The sequence below is a fragment of the Pelobates fuscus genome, chromosome 11, assembly GCF_036172605.1.
Source record: "Pelobates fuscus isolate aPelFus1 chromosome 11, aPelFus1.pri, whole genome shotgun sequence".
Lineage (NCBI taxonomy): Eukaryota > Metazoa > Chordata > Amphibia > Anura > Pelobatidae > Pelobates > Pelobates fuscus.
Window position 1 is genome coordinate 115,135,291 of NC_086327.1, and position 20,621 is coordinate 115,155,911.

General features: G+C 38.0%; 1 protein-coding gene across 2 annotated transcripts; it reads right to left on the reverse strand.

Moving 5' to 3' along the window:
* Positions 1-1,108: 1,108 nt before the first annotated feature.
* LOC134577134 (placenta-expressed transcript 1 protein-like) lies at positions 1,109-20,312 on the reverse strand. 2 transcript variants are annotated; one of them, XM_063435795.1, is made up of 3 exons: positions 20,095-20,312; positions 16,579-16,771; positions 1,109-1,252 (listed from the first exon to the last, which is right to left on the reverse strand). In XM_063435795.1, exons 1-3 carry the CDS (start codon positions 20,264-20,266, stop codon positions 1,147-1,149), a joined length of 471 nt encoding a protein of 156 aa, XP_063291865.1. In that variant the 5' UTR covers positions 20,267-20,312; the 3' UTR covers positions 1,109-1,146. The 2 variants fall into 2 exon arrangements, 1 of the variants encoding a protein (XP_063291865.1); XR_010085933.1 differs by lacking the exons at positions 16,579-16,771; positions 20,095-20,312 and adding exons at positions 9,499-9,691; positions 11,435-11,568 and having other exon boundaries at positions 1,172-1,252.
* Positions 20,313-20,621: the final 309 nt, after the last annotated feature.

The following is a 20,621-nucleotide window of genomic DNA, read 5'->3' on the forward strand; positions in this document are numbered from 1 at the left end:
CTGTTTTACCCTCAAAGTGATGTGTCGTCTCATTATTGGGGGAAGGATTTAATGTATGCTGTTCCAGTTGACTGCTAGGAGTACAAGCCTATTCGTATGGTTCCTATTCAATGGTCTACAGCATTCATATGCTTGGGAGAATTTAAAGGTTTCTCGGATTCGGTGATTGTGGTGTCTGCCAGAGTGCTTGGAGTCCTCAGGAAGCGCTAGGAGCATCCATTAACGGAGGTACCCGGTCGGGGTGCCAGGTGATCCGTTACAACAACTATATCATGGATGAGCTCACAGCCAATGAAAGACACTAAGTCCTACCTTTTTCAAAGTTTGGAAACCATGGAATGAATCTATCTCTAATCGATCCTGTGTGGATCTATGAGATCTGCGAGGCAGAAACGTGTGGTAACACAGAATTGGTTTTATTTTTTTACCTCCTTTCTCTTTTTTCTTTATTTTATTGTTTCTTGTTTAAATTTTAATTACAAATTTAGAGACCAAGTTCATTGATAAAGGCTTTGACATGAGAACTTTTATAGATACTACCTGAAATTAGCTTATGATGTTTATGTTGTTTAAAATATACATTGTATATATAAAAACATGTGTTTTGAAGGTTTGAACAAATGTATTATAAGTCCTGCGACATTCTTACTTATCTTCTTGCCACCTTTCATCTAAAGTCCTCTTTATGTGTAATACAAATAAAGAATTTAAAAAAATAATAATAATAATAGGTGACTCCTTCCCATGACAAGTAAATCAGCCAATTAATGGAGTAAGCATTGATTGCTGCTCCGGCTAATGATTCTTCATTAGCCCTAACGGCCCAGAGGGGATGGGCTGCTGGGAACACTTGATTGACATCAAAACATTAAAAAATGTTTAATGCTGAGTGAAAGGATGGTGGCACGGAACTTCAGACACTATTATCACTTCAATGAGATAAAGTAGTTACAGTGCCTACAATGCTCCTTTGTAAAGATATGATGGAGGCGAGTAATGCTCACACATGTTTAGCACTTTTACGCTGTGAAATGCTTCTACTAAAATGTACCAAATCATTACATTTTCCTGCAACAATTTGCTCTTAGTTATGATGTTGCTCAGCTTTGTTTCTATACCTCCTTTATAAATCAATGTCTTTGTATTTCAAGAACATATTATGCAACACACAGTATTTTTAATTAACTTACCATAGTTTATTGTCACATTAGCTACATTGTTATTAGTCCCAGTTCCATTTATGATATAAACGCTAAAAGAAAAAATAAATTTACAGATGTTAAAACACAGGCAAAAATGTGCTGTTTTACAGTGATGCAAAATGTTTAACTTTAGCTTTAATTATATAAATTGTATCTTATTAAAATGCAAGTAGGAAAGGAAAAACTAAACACAAACATTTAACAGCAATATTCTCTAAACTGAATCAATGTGAATTCCATTCCGCTATTTTAATATGAAATTGTGCTTTAGTGAATAACTATGTCAAGCTCTGTGCATAGAGTATCTTTAAGTAGATAATTGTTCTTTGGAATGTAGTACATATTATTTGTAGTATTGGTGGATGGAGTATTTTGATTGCAGTAACCCTTTAGGGGTACAGGAGAGTGGGCATCTCAGAAGTCTATGTGTAATACATTAAGGGCTCAGTCCCTAGTACATCTCCTGGGTTATTAATAACAAGCACAGCAATAATATTACTAAGCCTCTCTACACTGCTGCCCATGCGGCAGAGAGAATGCATTTTTTTTCTTTATTTTTTTCTTAATTACTAGAGAGAGCAGATCAGATCCTTCAGTTAATATTATTATTATTATTATTATTATTATTGCAATTTATATAGCGCCAACAGATTCCGTAGCGCTTTACAATATTATGAGAAGGGATTTAACTATAAATAGGACAATTACAAATAAACTTACAGGAACAATAGGTTGAAGAGGACCCTGCTCGATCGAGCTTACATTCTATAGGAGGTGGGTGTAAAACACATTAGGACAGGAATTTGCAATCAAATAAGGTGGACTGCCCTTTAGGAGAGGGCAAGAGACAGGTATGTGAGGTAAGGGTTAGTCTTGGAGGCCATATGCTTTCCTAAAGAGATGGGTTTTAAGGCACTTCTTAAAAGATGCAAGACTAGGGGAGAGTCTGATGGCGGTAGGCAGGCTATTCCATAGGAAGGGAGCCGCCCGCGAGAAGTCCTGCAAGCGCGAGTTGGCCGTACGAGTGCGGACAACGGACAGGAGGTGGTCACGGGCAGAGCGGAGAGACCAAGAAGGGACATACCTTTGGATCTGTGAGGAGATATAAGAGGGGCTAGAGTTGTTCAGTGCTTTATAGGTGTGAGTTAGTACCTTGAATTGACTCCTATAGCATACAGGAAGCCAATGTAAGGACTGGCAGAGGGGTGAGGTGTGAGAGAAACGACTAGAGAGGAAAATCAGTCTAGCAGCAGCGTTCATTACGGACTGTAGGGGTGCAGTACGGCTTTTGGGAAGACCAATCAGGAGAGGGTTACAGTAATCCATGCGGGAAATTACCAGAGCATGGACAAGCTCCTTGGTAGTATCTGGTGCAAGAAAGGGGCGGATGCGGGCTATGTTTTTAAGATGGAATCTACAGGATTTGGCAACATGCTGGATGTGAGGCTCAAAGGTGAGACCAGAGTCAAGTATGACGCCAAGACAGCGTGCTTGCAAAGATGGACTGATGTTGGTACCACAAACTTGAAGGGAGAGTGAAAGAGGAGGATCAGTATTAGGAGGAGGAAAGACAAGGAGCTCAGTTTTTGAGAGATTGAGTTTCAGAAAGTGGGAGGACATCCAGTCAGAGATGGAAGAAAGGCAAGCAGTGACACGTTGCAGGATGGCAGGGGAGAGGTCCGGGGAGGAGAGATATAGCTGGGTGTCATCAGCGTACAGGTGGTAGTGGAATCCAAAAGAGGTAATAAGTTTGCCAAGAGAGGCAGTATAAAGAGAAAATAGAAGGGGACCAAGGACGGAGCCTTGGGGGACTCCAACCGAGACAGGGCGAGGGGAGGAGGTATCATTAGAAAAGGAGACACTGAATGAGCGTTGGGAGAGATAAGAGGAAAACCACGAGAGGACAGCGTCACAGAGACCAAGCGATTGAAGAGTTTGAAGAAGGAGAGCATGATCAACGGTGTCAAAGGCCGCTGAGAGGTCAAGAAGAATTAGTATGGAGTAGTGGCCTTTGGATTTAGCTGCGATTAGGTCGTTAGTGACTTTGATAAGGGCAGTCTCTGTAGAGTGGAGAGGGCGGAAGCCAGATTGAAGGGGGTCAAGGAGAGAGTTGGAATTGAGGAAATGAGACACACTGTCACGTTCTGTTCCTGGTTGCGGATCATTCTGGTAATGGCTTCTGGTATCCAGTACTACTCTTGCTATTCTTGTTTAATATTTCTTGGTTTTTGGTTTTCTATTCTGTGTCTGGTTTTCTTTATGCTGGGATTTCTGGGTTCATTCCTATAGTTCGTCCCTGGATTTCCCAGTCTCCAGGTTTCCTTTAAATGTTTGTTTTATGTGCCACACCCTTATGTTTCCAGCTTTCATTATGTGTTGGAGTTCCTGCAGGCAGCGGCTCAAAGCTTCTGTCTTTTCTTGCAGGTAAGTGCTATATATGTGTTCTTAATCTGTGGTTGTTTTAGCATACATTAGGCAGTGTAGGACCTGCCAGATATGGGGTACATTGGCGTTGTTGGCAGGCTTATGCAATGTATGATCATATAGTGTGACTAAACCCCCATGATTTCCATATGTAGTACTTAGTTATTTCTCCTCTTGTTTTGCCTATGTTTTCTTGTCGTGTCTTAGTTTGTATATACCTGTCCATGTTTAGTCATGTCCAGTCATGCCCATGTTTAGTTAATGTTCCCTTATGTATTGTGTCATGTTCTGGGTTTAGCTTCCTATCCTTCTCTGGTTCTGGGTTCTACTAGCTATGTCTTGTTTTCATGTTTGGTGCCTGTTCTAGCTTTGTCTTGTTTCTAGTACTGGATACACCCTTGCTGCAGAGCCTCCCTATACAGCTCCTGGGAGGTCTGCTTATTTCCTAGCTCCTAGTTCCTTGGATCCGCAAAAGCTGAATCAGGGTTCTGGTTGTGGCTGCACAAACGCTGGTGCTCAACACCAGGGGGCGTGCGGTTACCCTGCACCAGACCCTGCTAATCCACCTCCACGCTGAAGACTCCCACTTCATCAGGCATTATGGGTCCCGGTCCATGCCCCGCCACCTGGACATTGTGTCTGGGTTCCGGGCACCGGACTACCACCCTGACACACACGGGTAAACACAAGCCTTTCCAGAAGCTTTGAGGAAAAAGGGAGCAGGGATATGGGACGGTAGTTAGAGAGGGTGGATGAGTCGAGGGATGGTTTTTTTAGTATAGGTACTACAGTGGCATGTTTAAGGTCAGCAGGGACGATGCCAGAAGAGAGCGAGCAGTTGAAGATGTGTGTTAGAGAAGGCACGAGACAAGTGGAGAGAGATCTGATAAGGTGAGATGGGACAGGATCGAGCGGGCAAGTGGTGGGGCGAGAGGAGCAAAGAAGAGCAGCCACCTCTTGGTCAGTAGCTGGGGAGAATGTCTGAAGGGTAGGAAAGGCATGATCTATGTGTGATTGAGAAACAGAAAGGCAAGGAGGGGAGAATTCTTTCCTTAGCTGTTCAATCTTGTCAGTGAAGTAACATGCAAAGTTATCAGAAGTAAGGTTAGTTTTGGGGGTGGCCACAGCAGGGTGAAGAAGAGAATTAAAGGTGTCAAAGAGACGCCTGGGGTTGCGGGAACATGAACTAATGAGAGAGGAAAAATAGGACTGTTTGGCAAGGGCAAGGGCTGCACTGTATGAACACAATATGAATCTATAATGGAGAAAGTCTGATTGGGTACGAGACTTCCTCCAGGAGCGTTCAGCACAACGGGAGCATCTTTGCAGGTAGTGCGTTGATTTAGTATGCCATGGTTGGGGGCGGGTCCTCCTTGAGGTGCTTGTTTGGAGTGGCGCTGCAGTGTTCAAGGCAGATGTAAGAGTAGAGTTATATATGGAGATGGCCAGTGAAGGACAGGAGAGGGAAGGGATGGACAGCAGTTGTGAATCAATGTCAGCTGACAACTGTTGGAGATCCAGAGAATTAAGGTCCCTCCTGAGTTGAGGGGGGTTAGGCTGAGGTTGTTGGATGAGGGGGTATGCAAGAGCAAATGATAAGAGGTGGTGATCAGAGAGTGGATATGGAGTGTTGCAGATATTAGTTACTGTACATGCATAAGTGAAGATTAGGTCAAGGGTATTGCCAGCTACATGGGTGGGAGAATTTGCCCACTGTGATAGCCCGAGGGAGGAAGTCATTGAAAGTAGTTTAGTGGCTGCAGAGGTCAAAGGTGGGTTTATAGGAATATTGAAGTCCCCGAGAATTAGGGATGGAATGTTAGAAGAGAGGAAATAGGGTAGCCAGGCAGTAAAGTGGTCAAGGAAGAGAAGAGGGGAACCAGGGGGACGGTAAATAACAGCAATGTTAGCGGAGAAGGGTTTGAAAAGGCGAATTGAGTGTATTTCAAATGACGGGAAAGAGAGGGAAGGGGGGGTGGGAAGAGGTTTAAAAGAGCAGTGAGGGGAGAGGAGAAACCCAACACCACCACCTTTACATTCAGAGTTTCTTGGGTTGTGGGTAAGTTGGAGACCACCGAATGACAAAGATGCAGGGGTGGCAGTGTCAGAGGGGGAGAGCCAGGTTTCTGTTAAGGCTAGTAAATCTATTGAACGAGAGATAAAGAAGTCATGGACAGCAGTGGATTTAGTTATATTGCAAACAGAGCGTGCGTTCCAGAGGGCAGTATTGAAGGAGGATCTAGAGTAACATGAGATGGGTATGAGATTAGTGTGGGTCCTTGGGTTAGTATGTGCTGTGTTTGTTGAGAGGGGACCGGGGTTTGGAGATACATCACCAGCTGCTAGGAGCAGAAGGATAGAAAGGAAGTGAAGGTGGGAGTAGGATTTGAACGTTTTGTAGGAGGGTATGTATGTAGAGGATTTGGGAGGAGTTGGTGGAGATAGGCTGGAAAGGTATGTGTACTTTTATTAGTGATATTGCAGAAGGTCTTGATGGTAAGGTGTGTCTTTTTGCTGATGATACTAAGATATGTAACAGGGTTGATGTTCCAGGAGGGATAAGCCAAATGGAAAAGGATTTAGGTAAACTAGAAAAATGGTCAGAGTTGTGGCAACTGACATTTAATGTGGATAAGTGCAAGATAATGCATCTTGGACGTAAAAACCCAAGGGTAGAGTACAAAATATTTGATAGAGTCCTAACCTCAACATCTGAGGAAAGGGATTTAGGGGTGATTATTTCTGATGACTTAAAGGTAGGCAGACAATGTAATAGAGCAGCAGGAAATGCTAGCAGAATGCTTGGTTGTATAGGGAGAGGTATTAGCAGTAGAAAGAGGGAAGTGCTCATGCCATTGTACAGAACACTGGTGAGACCCCACTTGGAGTACTGTACACAGTACTGGAGACCCTATCTTCAGAAGGATATTGATACCTTAGAGAGAGTTCAAAGAAGGGCTACTAAACTGGTTCATGGATTGCAGGATAAAACTTACCAGGAAAGGTTAAAGGATCTTAACATGTATAGCTTGGAGGAAAGACGAGACAGGGGGGATATGATAGAAACATTTAAATACATAAAGGGAATCAACACAGTAAAGGAGGAGACCATATTTAAAAGAAGAAAAACTACCACAACAAGAGGACATAGTCTTAAATTAGAGGGACAAAGGTTTAAAAATAATATCAGGAAGTATTACTTTACTGAGAGGGTAGTGGATGCATGGAATAGCCTTCCAGCTGAAGTGGTAGAGGTTAACACAGTAAAGGAGTTTAAGCATGCGTGGGATAGGCATAAGGCTATCCTAACTATAAGATAAGGCCAGGGACTAATGAAAGTATTTAGAAAACTGGGCAGACTAGATGGGCCGAATGGTTCTTATCTGCCGTCACATTCTATGTTTCTATGTTTCTATGTGTAGAGTGCATGGGATGAATAGAGAGGGGAGGGGAGTAAGGTGGAAGTAATGAGGATTGTGTTGCCAGGGACAGGTGAGTGAAAGGATAGGGATATTTTAGTGATCAGAGACGTTAGTGTTAAAGTGAAAAATAGAAGGGAGAACATTAGAGAAAATGTGTATTATATAGATATGTAGATCATATATACAAACACACACAAATATCAATGAGTGTTTAAACCAGTGTAAGTATGCAGTGTGTTAAATGAATTAAGGTGAGGAGAGGTTTGGTAACTTGATTGGTGTGTTAAGGAAACCAGCTGATGTGCACTATCTATAAGTAAGTTGTTGACCATGGGGTGGGATGGTGTGGGGAGGGGAGGGTGGGCAATCTTCCAGAGATGATACCTCTGCTCAGAAGATTTTGCAGGACTTGGTTGCTTGGGAGTGCTGGGTGTTAATGCTGTTTTAAGGGGCCCAGTTTAAGGGGCCCAATTTAAGGGGATATTGTTGATCCACTCTCCCTATTTACAAGCCAGGGTCTGACAGACCTTTATCTTTGTCACCATTTTTAGCTTTAAAGTGTTAAAAAACATGTCACTGTCTGCAGTTAGAATTGACGGGTTTACGACTGTTATTTCCATAGCATAGTGCTTTCTCAGAACTTACACCAGAGAAATAGATCTTCTGGCTCAGCTCAGTTACAAACAGAAGCCATGCTGTCACATGTAATCGTGAATATCATGGATCTTTAACCTGACTTCAGTCAGTAGTGGTGTGTCAATTTACATTGTTTAGTGAAAAAATGTGAACAGAAGTCTGGGTCCCCAGTTATACAGAATAAATAGGAAAATGCATACTATAACACATCACATGGATTGAAAAGACAATGTACAGACACAGCATACATATACAACAATGTAAAGAAAAAGGAAATAATAAAATGATTTGGAGAAACTTTATGTTAACTCTTTCTTTATATAAGAACATTCTTCTTTTTATTACAGTGCTCACTGTTCTTATTTAAAGGAATACTATAATATTAGAAATATATTACACTTATCTGGAAGAGCTGGTCGGTCTCCTCCTCCAACGGCAGCCGATGTGGGGAAACGAATGCGAATGGGCGGCATGAGCCGCAAGCACATTAGGTCTTCCCCTTAGAAAAGCATTGACTCAATGCTTACCGATAATGAATTAGAAGATGTTGGACATCCTCACGTTAAGTCTGAGGATGTCCAGAGTAATTCTGTTGAGTTTAGCTCTGTGAAACTGCAGGGAGCACCCTAGTAGACAGCCACAAGAGGAAGCCTTTCTCTGAAGCTGCAATGTTTTAGATTGTAGGGACAGGGACAGTGCACGCAGACCACTGCAATGGGATGAAATGGTCTGGATGCCTAAAGTGTCCCCTTAAATTCTCTTTTTTTCACCCATTTGAGTTTTTGCTCTTTAATTTCCTGAATTTTAGACTGTAAGGAAGGAAAGGATAGAGGAGAATGGATGTCAGGAAAGGGGGACCTGTAAAAACAGAGTGTGGAGAGATAGAAAATGATAAATGGTAAAAGTAACTATAATAAGGAAATTGTATTAAAAGAGATGACACCCATTAACGCTTCTTATGTTAATTAAAATAATGCTCTACTGCTGTCCCCCTGTATCAGCTCCTCATAATTCATATAAATGTCCTGCTCTCTGTACCAGCTCATCCTGTGTATTTGCGCTTCTTCACAATTCTTCTTTTCACACTGCCATTCCAGCTCACTTTTTAACTTTCTCACTTACAATCTTTTCAGAAGTTATCTGTTATATCTACATATTTATTCTCTCCCTCCTCTATATCAAACCATTTATCTTACCATTGATATCGACATCAATGCTCAACATTTGTTTTTTTCAATAGCTACCCAGTTGAAATCAAAGGGCTAATTGTGACATGTGTGTTGGTGGTTCACAATCACTGGGCTAGATCATCAAGGATGTGTCTCCTTACCACAAAAAAATCATGTTGGCAGCAAATCCGTATTGTTATTTCCTTATTATTTATATCTATTTTTAGCAGCTCACTACTCTACTAGTCACTCAAATGACTCGGTTTTGCTCCTAAAATTCTTTCAAAATTTTAATCCTGCTATTTAAAGCCATGTTGTATCATAATTTTATTTGTGCATTATACTGCATATAGTTTTCTTATTTATTTATGTATTTATTTATTTATTTATTTATTTATTGCACTTGCTGTTGCTCTGTGAGAACTGTTTTTGTATAAATATAATTGTATGCATACATTTTAATTGCAATTGCCAAGCCAGCATGGTGGATCACATTTCATACAATGTATCATCAAGGATGGATTTATTTACCAGCTTGCACATTTGTCCATTTTCTATATATTGGACATATACATTAATGCACCATAACACCTTAATATGTTCTGTATGAAAACCAAGGCTGATGTATTGAGAATATGATTTTACCTCAGTATAATTGAAGAATTCACAGAGTTCGGAGATGTCCAGTTTGTAGTGTTTGTTGTGCTGTTTGCACTGAAAGCAGTTCCAAGATCACAGGTAGTAACACCGTTTGCATTTTGCCAAGTACCCACTGATGAATTATTTAACTGTGCCCTTAGGATCACTGTTTTTGTATCAGTGAGTCCATTCACTGTCACTGTATGTAGAGGCAAATCAACAAATAAATTAAAGCAAGAAAAAAAAACAACAACATAATTTCATGTTAGACTTTAAAAGGCCATAAAGAGCCTGAATTTACAGACACTGGAGATGTTCAGTTTGCAAAAGTTGAGTTGGTTACATTAAAATCAATTTCAAGAGAACATGTAGTAGAATTTGTATATTGGAAAGTCCACCGTTTTTGGATTGTGCCCTTAGGATAATCGTATGTGTGTTCTAGAGTCCTTTTACATTCACTGAAAAAACTGGGCAAAAACTAATTATTAACAAATAAAAAAAAGTTAAAGCATTTAAAGGTAAAAAAGAGTAAATGTGTTACTATGGTTACAGTGAACCATATGTTATGGATAAAAAGCAAACAGAAGGATCAACGTTATACAACCAAATAGAAAAGAAAAAATGTCAGCAAACATAAAATATAGGGCTCCCTCAAAGACCCAACAGTATGATATTATAGTATTTCCTGCATGTTTTGAAAATAAATGTGTATTGGAATAATTAGAACAAAAATGACATCACACTAGTGCACATTGACTTATACGCATCATTTAAGAAACAACTATAATTTCAAAGAAACTCAAATATCACATTTTAAGTCCAGGAAATATGCTTATAAGGGCTGCTAGTTAATAAGATAAACCGGAACATATTTAAGTAGTAAAGTGATATAATTACATATATATGATCCAAATTACCCTTTTCCAATCATTTCTATCCTCTTAGAGTCTTAGCTTGGATTAACAACATTCAAGCAAAGTTGGAGTTTCAACTAACCTCCAGTTTTGAAATGTATGGTAAGGACAGGGCATGGACAAGTCACGATTGACGCTAGATAGATGGCACATTCTGCTGATTTGCAAACTTGTTTTTAGTCCCAGTTTTTTTGGTTTGGATTTTAATATTTTTGGATACGCTTTTCAAATAATTTAACATTTTTGGATAAACGTTTTACATGATTTAATATTATGAAAAATATTTTTAACATATTAGAAACATAGAAACATAGAATGTGACGGCAGATGAGAACCATTCAGCTCATCTAGTCTGCCCAATTTTCTAAATACTTTCATTAGTACCTGGCCTCATCTTAGATTTAGGATAGCCGTATGCCTATCTCATGCATGCTTAAACTCCTTTACTGTGTTAACCTCTACCACTTCAGCTGGAAGGCTATTCCATGCTTCCACTACCCTCTCAATAGAAACAAACTAATGAGGTGAGAAGCAATATTGTAATATTTATCTTTTTGATCGATTGGCTTTTTAATTAACATTTGCGATTTTTTGGTTTTTTTAAAATTTGAAAAAATATTTTGAACGTTTATCCAAAAAGTTTTAAATCATCTGAGACATATCAGCTACAATCCTAAAAAGTTGAGGCAAGCTTTACCGAATCTTTGAGGCTTTACTTGTAAGGCTAGAATAATAGGATACTAATAGCTTTGTGTTTTTTTGTTTTTTTTTTAAATGGAAATTGTAAGAGTAAAATGCATATTTACATCAATTTAAAAAAAAGATAGAAAATAAAAATTTTAGTATGCATGTTATTTTTCTAAAAATATGGGTTGGGGGTAAAACCCAAAGATAACTCTACAGTTTTGGGGGAAGGTTTATCAAAATAAATTTCTGTTTTGTGTGATATTTAACCTACGCAAATGCCTCTGCAGTGTGTCACTAGTACTTACAGTTATCATCATCATTTTATATTATCATTATCTCACCTTTGTAGCTAGTGTTAGCAACGAGGTTTTGAGGTGAAACAGTCACATTGAAATTCCCGGCAGTGGTGGCATTTATTGGATTTTGATTACACAGAGCAGTGACATTTCCTGGAAAATATCAACAAGTGTATTATAACACACACTTATCATCCATTTGAAATATTAAACATATTGCTTAGATATGCTTCATTTTCTAACCACATTCTGGTCATGGTATTTAAAGCCAGACCACAACCCTGTTCTGTTATGAGTATCAGTGATTACTAGGCTAAATGTAATTGGGAAGATTTGTTAAAGCTAAAATATGATAATTTTGTAAACAAAGATATATCTTTTCTTGTCTCAGCAAGTTCCCATTTTTACTTTTGTAATTTTCCCAGGAATCAGATCTTTCTTTCATACAAAGCTGATAATTCATATATACAGTATATGTTAATGTACACACAAACAAATCATGTTGAAAGCAAATCTGTGCAGATTTGTCTCTAATTGTATATTTTATTTATTGTTATACGTGGATATACTTGTATTTTTTATTATTATTTATATAATAACTCTAGTAGTCCCTCAAGTGACTCAGTTTTGCCCCTAAAATGCTTTCAAAATTCTAATCCTACTATTTAAAGCCATGAACAATACTGCTCCTAAATATCTATCAATTCCTCCTTCAAATATCAATGTGCTCCAAAGACATTCTATTAATCATTATCACATCTATAGAGAATGGGAAGAGCCTTTCTTACCTGTGGGGTCAGGAGATGGTGCGGGTGCAACTGAAATACAGAAAGTCATGGTTTGATCATTCAATTATCATAATACAGCCATATTGTAAAACTGAGTAATTACGTCCCTTGGCCCAATGAGTTAGTAGCCTTTCACTAAATGGTTCAGTGAGTTGTAGTTTTACACATTTTAGGCATGTTGGGGGGAATTCCACTCATAGAAACATAGAATGTGACGGAAGTTAAGAACCATTCGGCCCATCTAGTCTGCCCAATTTTCTAAATACTTTCATTAGTCCCTGACCTTATCTCCAGGGAAAATTATGCCCCAAACTTATTAGCAGAGTTTAACTCCAATCTAACACTGCACACATGAATCATAACACCTGGTGAAAAATAATTGTTAAAAAAAAGTCACACTCTAATAGGAAAATAACCACAAGATTCAATCTTATAATTTTGAGGAGGGAGTGGGGGGGAATTCCAGGAAGTAATTGTAGTATTATAACAAAAAAGACATGTTAAACTTTCAGTTTTTTTACATTAATAAGGATTTTTTCTGCAAAATCTTTTGTGAGTCTGGTCCTTGTGGTTATATTTATATTTGACCATTTTTATTGAAGTGATCTTGTGATGACGATTGTGTAATGTACTGCAATCAATTTCCTGCAACAATTTGCTCTTAGTTATAAATGATGTTGCTCAGCCTTGTTTCAATACCTCCTTTATAAATCAATGTCTTTGTATTTCAAGAACATATTATACAACACACAGTATTTTTAATTAACTTACCATAGTTAATTGTCACATTAGCGACATTGGTATCAGTGCCAGTTCCATTTATGATATAAACGCTAAAAGAAAAAAATACATTTACAGATATTAAAACACAGGCAAAAATGTGCTGTTTTACAGTGATGCAAAATGTCTAACTTTAGCTTTAATTATATAAATTGTATCTTATTAAAATGCAACTAGGAAAGGAAAAACTAAACACAAACATTTAACAGCAATATTCTCTAAACTGAATCAATGTGAATTCCAAAGACCAGTTTAGGATACTGGCTGCTGTACTCTAACTAGGAGGGGGTTTTCTCTCCTCCACATACTCAGATTTTCAGCTCACTCTTACTGACCGTCTAGCTAACCTAGCAATCAGACTCCTGATTAGAATAGTAATCACTGGGACCACTTGGTCTAAAGACTAGGTCAAGTAACTGTTTGCTGTACTCTAACCAGGAGAGAGGGGGGGGGGGGGTTTCTCCTCCACATAGTAAGATTATCAGTTTTATTGTACTGGCCATCTCGCTGACTTAACAATCAGACCTCAGATTCAGCACTTAGGTTTAGATTTTCTACAGATTATGTTGGGAATCTGTATCCTCACCAGGAGAGGTTTTTCCTCTAGTGACTAGGACTCTCAGATTGCTCTACCAGGCTGTTTTCGCTGTTTCATTATTTAGACTTCTGATTGATATTTAGGAGGATTGTGGTATTCAAGCAGCATTTTATTATCTGCAATACCCTCTATTACGATATCTTAGGAGCTAGTCCAGCCTATCTGTACGTTTCTAACAGGGGTGGGTTTCATGCTGAGGGGTTCGCTTTTGCTACTTAAACACCACTCTACACTACATAGTCTTAGTGTGGTGTTTTTTCTAGCATCTATCCCATTTTTATCCCCTCCTGTACAACATTTGTTATCCTCACGATACACACCAATAGCTACTTAGCTGCAGAAACATTGTTGCAACTATACTTATAACAAGGTGTGACTCGTAGCCAGTACATCCCAGACGATTTCTATCTTTTATATTCACCCACTGTATATACACTTGTATCACTTATGTTGTTGTTTTTTCTCCCTGGAAGGGACCAATAAAAATGTATTATTTTACAAATATTTCATTTATGTTCTATACTGGCAATTTAGCCATGATTATGAACAATTTTTCCTTTGGGGTATAGAGACTGATGACGGGGAGGACCTCTCTGTAATCCCTTTTTCAGTCTTTTCTTTTTTCATATTCATACTCGTTGGGTTATGCCCACATACCCTGCAACCTCACCAACTCCAGTGTAGGATTTTATTTTCTTCCACTGGATGTTGTGTCTTTTCCAATGTGAATTCCATTCCGCTATTTTAATATGAAATTATGCTTTAGTGAATAACTATGTCAAGCTCTGTGCATAGAGTAGCTGTGAGTAGATAAGTGTTCTTTGGAATGTAGTACATATTATTTGTAGTGTTGGTGGATGGAGTATTTTGGTTGCAGTAACCCTCTAAGGGTACAGGAGAGTGGGCATCTCAGAAGTCTATGTGTAATACATTAAGGGCTCAGTCCCTAGGACATCTCCTGGGTTATTAATAACAAGCACAGCAATAATATTACTAAGCCTCTCTACACTGCTGCCCATGCGGCAGAGAGAATGTATTTTTTCTTAATTACTAGAGAGAGCAGATCAGTTCTTTCAGTTAATATTGTTGACCCACTCTCCCTATTTACAAGCCAGGGTCTGACAGACCTTTATCTTTGTCACCATTTTTAGCTTTAAAGTGTTAAAAAACATGTCACTGTCTGCAGTTAGAATTCACCGGTTTACGACTGTTATTTCCATAGTATAGTGCTTTCTCAGAACTTACACCAGAGAAATAGATCTTCTGGCTCAGCTCAGTTACAAACAGAAGCCATGCTGTCACATGTAATCGTGAATATCATGGATCTTTAACCTGACTTCAGTCTGTAGTGGTGTGTCAATTTACATTGTTTAGTGAAAAAATGTGAACAGAAGTCTTGGTCCCCAGTTATACAGAATAAATAGGAAAATGCATACTATAACACATCACATGGATTGAAAAGACAATGTACAGACACAGCATACATATACAACAATGTAAAGAAAAAGGAACTAATAAAATGATTTGGAGAAACTTTATGTTAACTCTTTCTTTATATAAGAACATTCTTCTTTTTATTACAGTGCTCACTGTTCTTATTTAAAGGGACACTATAATATTAGAAATATATTACACTTATCTGGAAGAGCTGGTCGGTCTACTCCTCCAACGGCAGCCGATGGGGGGAAACTAATGCGAATGGGCAGCTTGAGCCGCATGCACATTAGGTCTTCCCCTTAGAAAAGCATTGACTCAATGCTTACCGATAATGAATTAGAAGATGTTGGACATCCTCATGTAAAGTCTGAGGATGTCCAGAGTAATTCTGTTGAGTTTAGCTCTGTGAAACTGCAGGAAGCACCCTAGTAGACAGCCACAAGAGGAAGCCTTTCTCTCAAGCTGCAATGTTTTAGATTGTAGGGACAGGGACAGTGCACGCAGACCACTGCAATGGGATGAAATGGTCTGGATGCCTAAAGTGTCCGCTTAAATTCTCATTTTTTCACCCATTTGAGTTTTCGCTCTTTCATTTCCTGAATTTTAGACTGTAAGGAAGGAAAGGATAGAGGAGAATGGATGTCAGGAAAGGGGGACCTGTAAAAACAGAGTGTGGAGAGATAGAAAATGGTAAAGGTAACTATAATAAGGAAATTGTATTAAAAGAGATGAAACCCTTTAACGCTTCTTATGTTAATTAAAATAATGATCTACTGCTGTCCCCCTGTACCAGCTCCTCATAATTCATATAAATATCCTGCTCTCTGTACCAGCTCATCCCTTGTATTTGCGCTTCTTCACAATTCTTCTTTTCACACTGCCATTCCAGCTCACTTTTTAACTTTCTCACTTACGATCTTTTCAGAAGTTATTTGTTATATCTACATTTTTATTCTCTCCCTCCTCTATATCAAACCATTTATCTTACCATTGATATCGACATCAATGCTCAACATTTGTTTTTTTCAATAGCTACCCAGTAGAAATCAAAGGGCTAATTGTGGCATGTGTGTTGGTAGTTCACAATCACTGGGCTAGATCATCAAGGATGTGTCTCCTTACCACAAAAAAATCATGTTGGCAGCAAATCCGTATTGTTATTTCCTTATTATTTATATCTATTTTTAGCAGCTCACTACTCTACTAGTCACTCAAATGACTCGGTTTTGCTCCTAAAATTCTTTCAAAATTTTAATCCTACTATTTAAAGCCATGTTGTATCATAATTTTATTTGTGCATTGTACTGCATATAGTTTTCTTATTCATTTATTTATTTATTGCACTTGCTGTTGCTCTGTGAGAACTGTTGTTGTATAAATATAATTGTATGCATACATTTTAATTGCAATTGCCAAGCCAGCATAGTGGATCACATTTCATACAATGTGTCATCAAGGATGGATCTCCTTGCCAGCTTGCACATTTGTCCATTTTCTATATATTTAACATATACATTAATGCACCATGACACCTTCATATGCTCTGTATGAAACCCAAGGCTGATGTATTGAGAATATGATTTTACCTTAGTATAACTGAAGAACTCACAGAGCTCGGAGCTGTCCAGTTTGCAGTGTTTGTTGTGTTGGTTGCATTGAAAGCAATTCCAAGATCACAGGTAGCAACATTGCCAGCATTTTGCCAGGTACCCACTCTAGAATTATTTGACTGTGCCCTTAGGATAACTGTTTTTGTTTCATTGAGTCCATTCACTGTCACTGTAAGTTGAGACAAATAAACAAATAAATTAAAACAAGCAAAAAAAAAACAAAAAAAAAAACATCATATCATGTTAGACTTTAAAAGGCTATAAAGAGCCTGAATTCACAGACACTGGATATGTCCAATTAGCAGGAGTTGAATTGGTTACATTAAACGCAATTTCAAGAGAGCATGTAGTAGAATTTGCATATTGGAAAGTCCCCAGTGGGATAGCCATGTGTGTGCATGTGTGTGTGTAACATTACTTGAAAAACAGGGCAAAAACTAATTGTTAATAAGTAAAAAAGTTAAAGCGTTTGATGGTAACAAAGAGTAAACATGTCATTATAGTTACAGTGAGTAATGTAATTGAGTACTTTATTATGGTAGTTTATGCAACATCTTTCAATAAATGTGTATTGGAATAAATAGGCAGAAATTGATATCACACTAGTGCACATTGACTAACAAATAATGTAGGAAACAACTATAATTTATTATTATTATTATTATTACTTTTAAGCTCCAACAAATTCCGCAGCAATGTACAATGGGTGGACTAACAGACATGTATTTGTAATCAGACGAGTTGGACACACAGGAACAGAGGGATTGAGGGCCCTGCTCAATGAGCTTACATGCTAGAGGGAGTGGGTAGGGTAGGGTAGAAAGGTTAGGTAAGGGTAGGGTAGAAAAATTGATTGCTGGGATAGTACTCACTGCGGGCTTAGTGTTTTGTTTTGATTAATTTTGCAGGAGAGGAATCAGAGTGCAGGAAGGGAAATCTGTTCACAGTTAAACGACCACTATAGGCACCCAGACCACTTCAGATCAATGAAGGGGTCTGGGTGTCAGGACCTCCTAGTCTTAACCCTGCAGTCTTTACCCTGAGGGTTAATCCAGCCTTTAGTGGCTGTCTCCATGACAGCTACTAGAGGCAGTTTCCACGATTATCAATAAGAAGTGAGTAAATCTTTCCTATGGGAGGTTTGAATGTGTGCACGGCTCTGGCCGCTCATGCACATTCGGCTCCACTCGGGAGCTGATGTCGGCAGGGGGAGGAGAGGTCACCAGCGATGAGGAAGCCCGGCGCTGGATTAGGGTTAGTGGCTGAAGGGGTTTAAGGGGCCGGAGGGGGACTCTGAGGGAGGGGGAGAACTAATAACCCTATAGTGCTACTTTAATTGATATGCTTTTCCCAAGAAGTTTGTTTTCAATGATTTTTTTGAAGGAGTTGAGAGTGGGTGAAAGACTAACTGTGAGAGGAAGGTAATAGTAAGGTAAATTTCAAAATAAGAGAAATAACAAATTTTAAGTTTAGGAGACATGCCTACAAAAGCTGCAAACTATTAAGATAATCCCATATTTAAGTAGGAAAGGGACAACATTACATATAAATTAAACAATTACCCATGTCCAATCATTCCCATCCTCTTAGTGTCCAAGCCTGGATTAACAGCATCCAAATAAATCTAGGACTTCAACTAGCCTCCAGTTCTAAAAGCTATGGTAGGGACAAGTACTTTAGCAAGTCATAGTTGGCTGGTACATGTATGGCACATTTTAGTATTCTAATAATTTGCAACCTTGTTTTTAGTCTGAAATTATTTGGTTTGGAACTTAATTATTTGGATAAGATTTTCAAATTATGAAAAAAAATGTTAAACTTTTTAAATGATGTCATATTCTGAAAACTATACTAATATTGTAATATTTTTGTTTGTCTTTTATATATGTGATTTTAAAGTGATAATATTCAAAAGGTTTATGCAAAAAAAAAAAAAAAATCATCTGAAACATATCATCTACAAGCCCAAAAAGTTGAAGCAAGATTTACAGAATTGTCTAAGGCTAGAAGACTAGGCTATTAATGATTTTTCCTAATTGAAATTGTAAGAGAAAAATTCATTTTTAGTAACATCCGTTTTATGATTTCTATTCATGAGTTCTGGAGACAAGGAGCAAGGCATTTTGCACAATTAAGTGGACAGGAAAGTATAGATTCAAGGCTGCATGGGGACTGCCTAAAGATTAAGCAATCAAGATCAAGGCATTAAGGTATTAAGGCTTTTCTTTTCGCTTGTGAAAGGTGGGTGCATTATGTGGGACTGGGGAGAATCTTTTAGCCATAGAATTTAAAGTGAACTGAACTGACTAAAATCATGGAAAATTGAGCAGATTAACCACTAAAATGTAATATTTGAGAAATTATATTATTAATATGAAAAAATATTATGAATTAATCTTCCATTGAATAGAGAAGGGAATGAGCACATGTCCCATATTTTACCCATATATTTTTTAATGAAAAAATTAAAACCATCTGCTAGACCTAGTGTGTTTAGTAGAAGGTCCAGCGAATTTGTGCACAATACTTTGAATAAAGGCTGTTGCATTATAGAATACAAGTGGGTTCCATTGAGCAATGTAATTTTTTCCTTTAAGTAGGATGGAAGGCAGTGTATGTCTGTGGATAAGTTTATCTCCAGTACCTACACAATCATAATGCAATATGGTTAACATGTTTTTACCACCATTATTTTCGATGATTCCATTTTACATTTCTTCATCACATACTTTTTTTATACCACACACTCATTTATTTTCTTTTTAATACAATTTACCATTATTTCACAAAAGCCTAAAATTCTCAGTGATTTGGGGGTAGGGGTGGGAGAACTAGTGTAACAAATCGCTTTGTAGCAAGTTATTTTGCCCTGTTCTGTATTCCTATTGGTGAAACATTTTGGGCAATGTTTATTTACTGTACACAATGATCTATGTAAACTGGATCTTTATACAATAAACAGGGACTGCGTTCTTTTGAGTTGCTGTTGTTTGCAACAAGAGTAAGCTAAGGTTGTCTCCTTATTTACTGAAACTATCTAAAGACTGCTATAATGCAATCACTCATACGAGAATTGCTAGCAATTTTTAGTTAGATATTATATCTTGCAATACTGGGAGCAACTCCTAGTCCTACCGTTTAGATGAGAAATTTAGTGGTACAGGCTATGTGAAAAGAATTTGCCAGGGCCGTATCATCAATATATTTATATAAATAAATAAAACATAAAAATGCTCTGTTACTTATCACAAGTATGTATTACAAGTACTTAAAATGATTATCATCACCTTAGATGCAAATATAAGTGATCACATTTTACAACTTCTGGATTCAATTCTGGATTCATACATCTTAAAACACACAGCAAGTGACATCACTGAATTAAATGCACCTACTTAGTAATATTTATTTCATATTCTCATAATTCATCAATACAGATACAGTATATAGAAAACGTTTAAAGACTTGTAAAGGAGATTAACTGTTTCTCACCTGTGTAGTTAGAGTTAGCAGTAAGATTTTGAGATGAAACAGTCAAACTGAAATTGGTAGAAGAGATGGCACTTGAATAATTGTCCCCACACTGAGTAGTGAGATTCTGTGTGTAGACTGGACTAATCATCAAACCAAGAACAAGAAGTGCAGCAGTTCCAATCAGAGCCATTGTGAATGTAATGTCAGCACAAAATCAATAATGCATTCTGTATATACATGCTATGTTATATATAGTATCGATAATGCAAATATTTTTAAGGGCAGGACAAAATATTCAAAATCTATAGATTGTATTCGTCAATTTTCCTTCCTCCTTATATCTGACAATGACATCTCGTAGCCACTGATGACATTGCTTTACTTTTGCCTCGAGTGTATTGAGGAAATATGCTGCTGAATACATTGTTCCACCAGTAAAACCTGTAATTATTCTCAGTTATGTATTTTCTGTTCTCCCATTTATTTAACCCCTTCAGTACCGCTGATGGTTCAGGACCGTCAGCGGTAAAACGTGCGTTTGGACC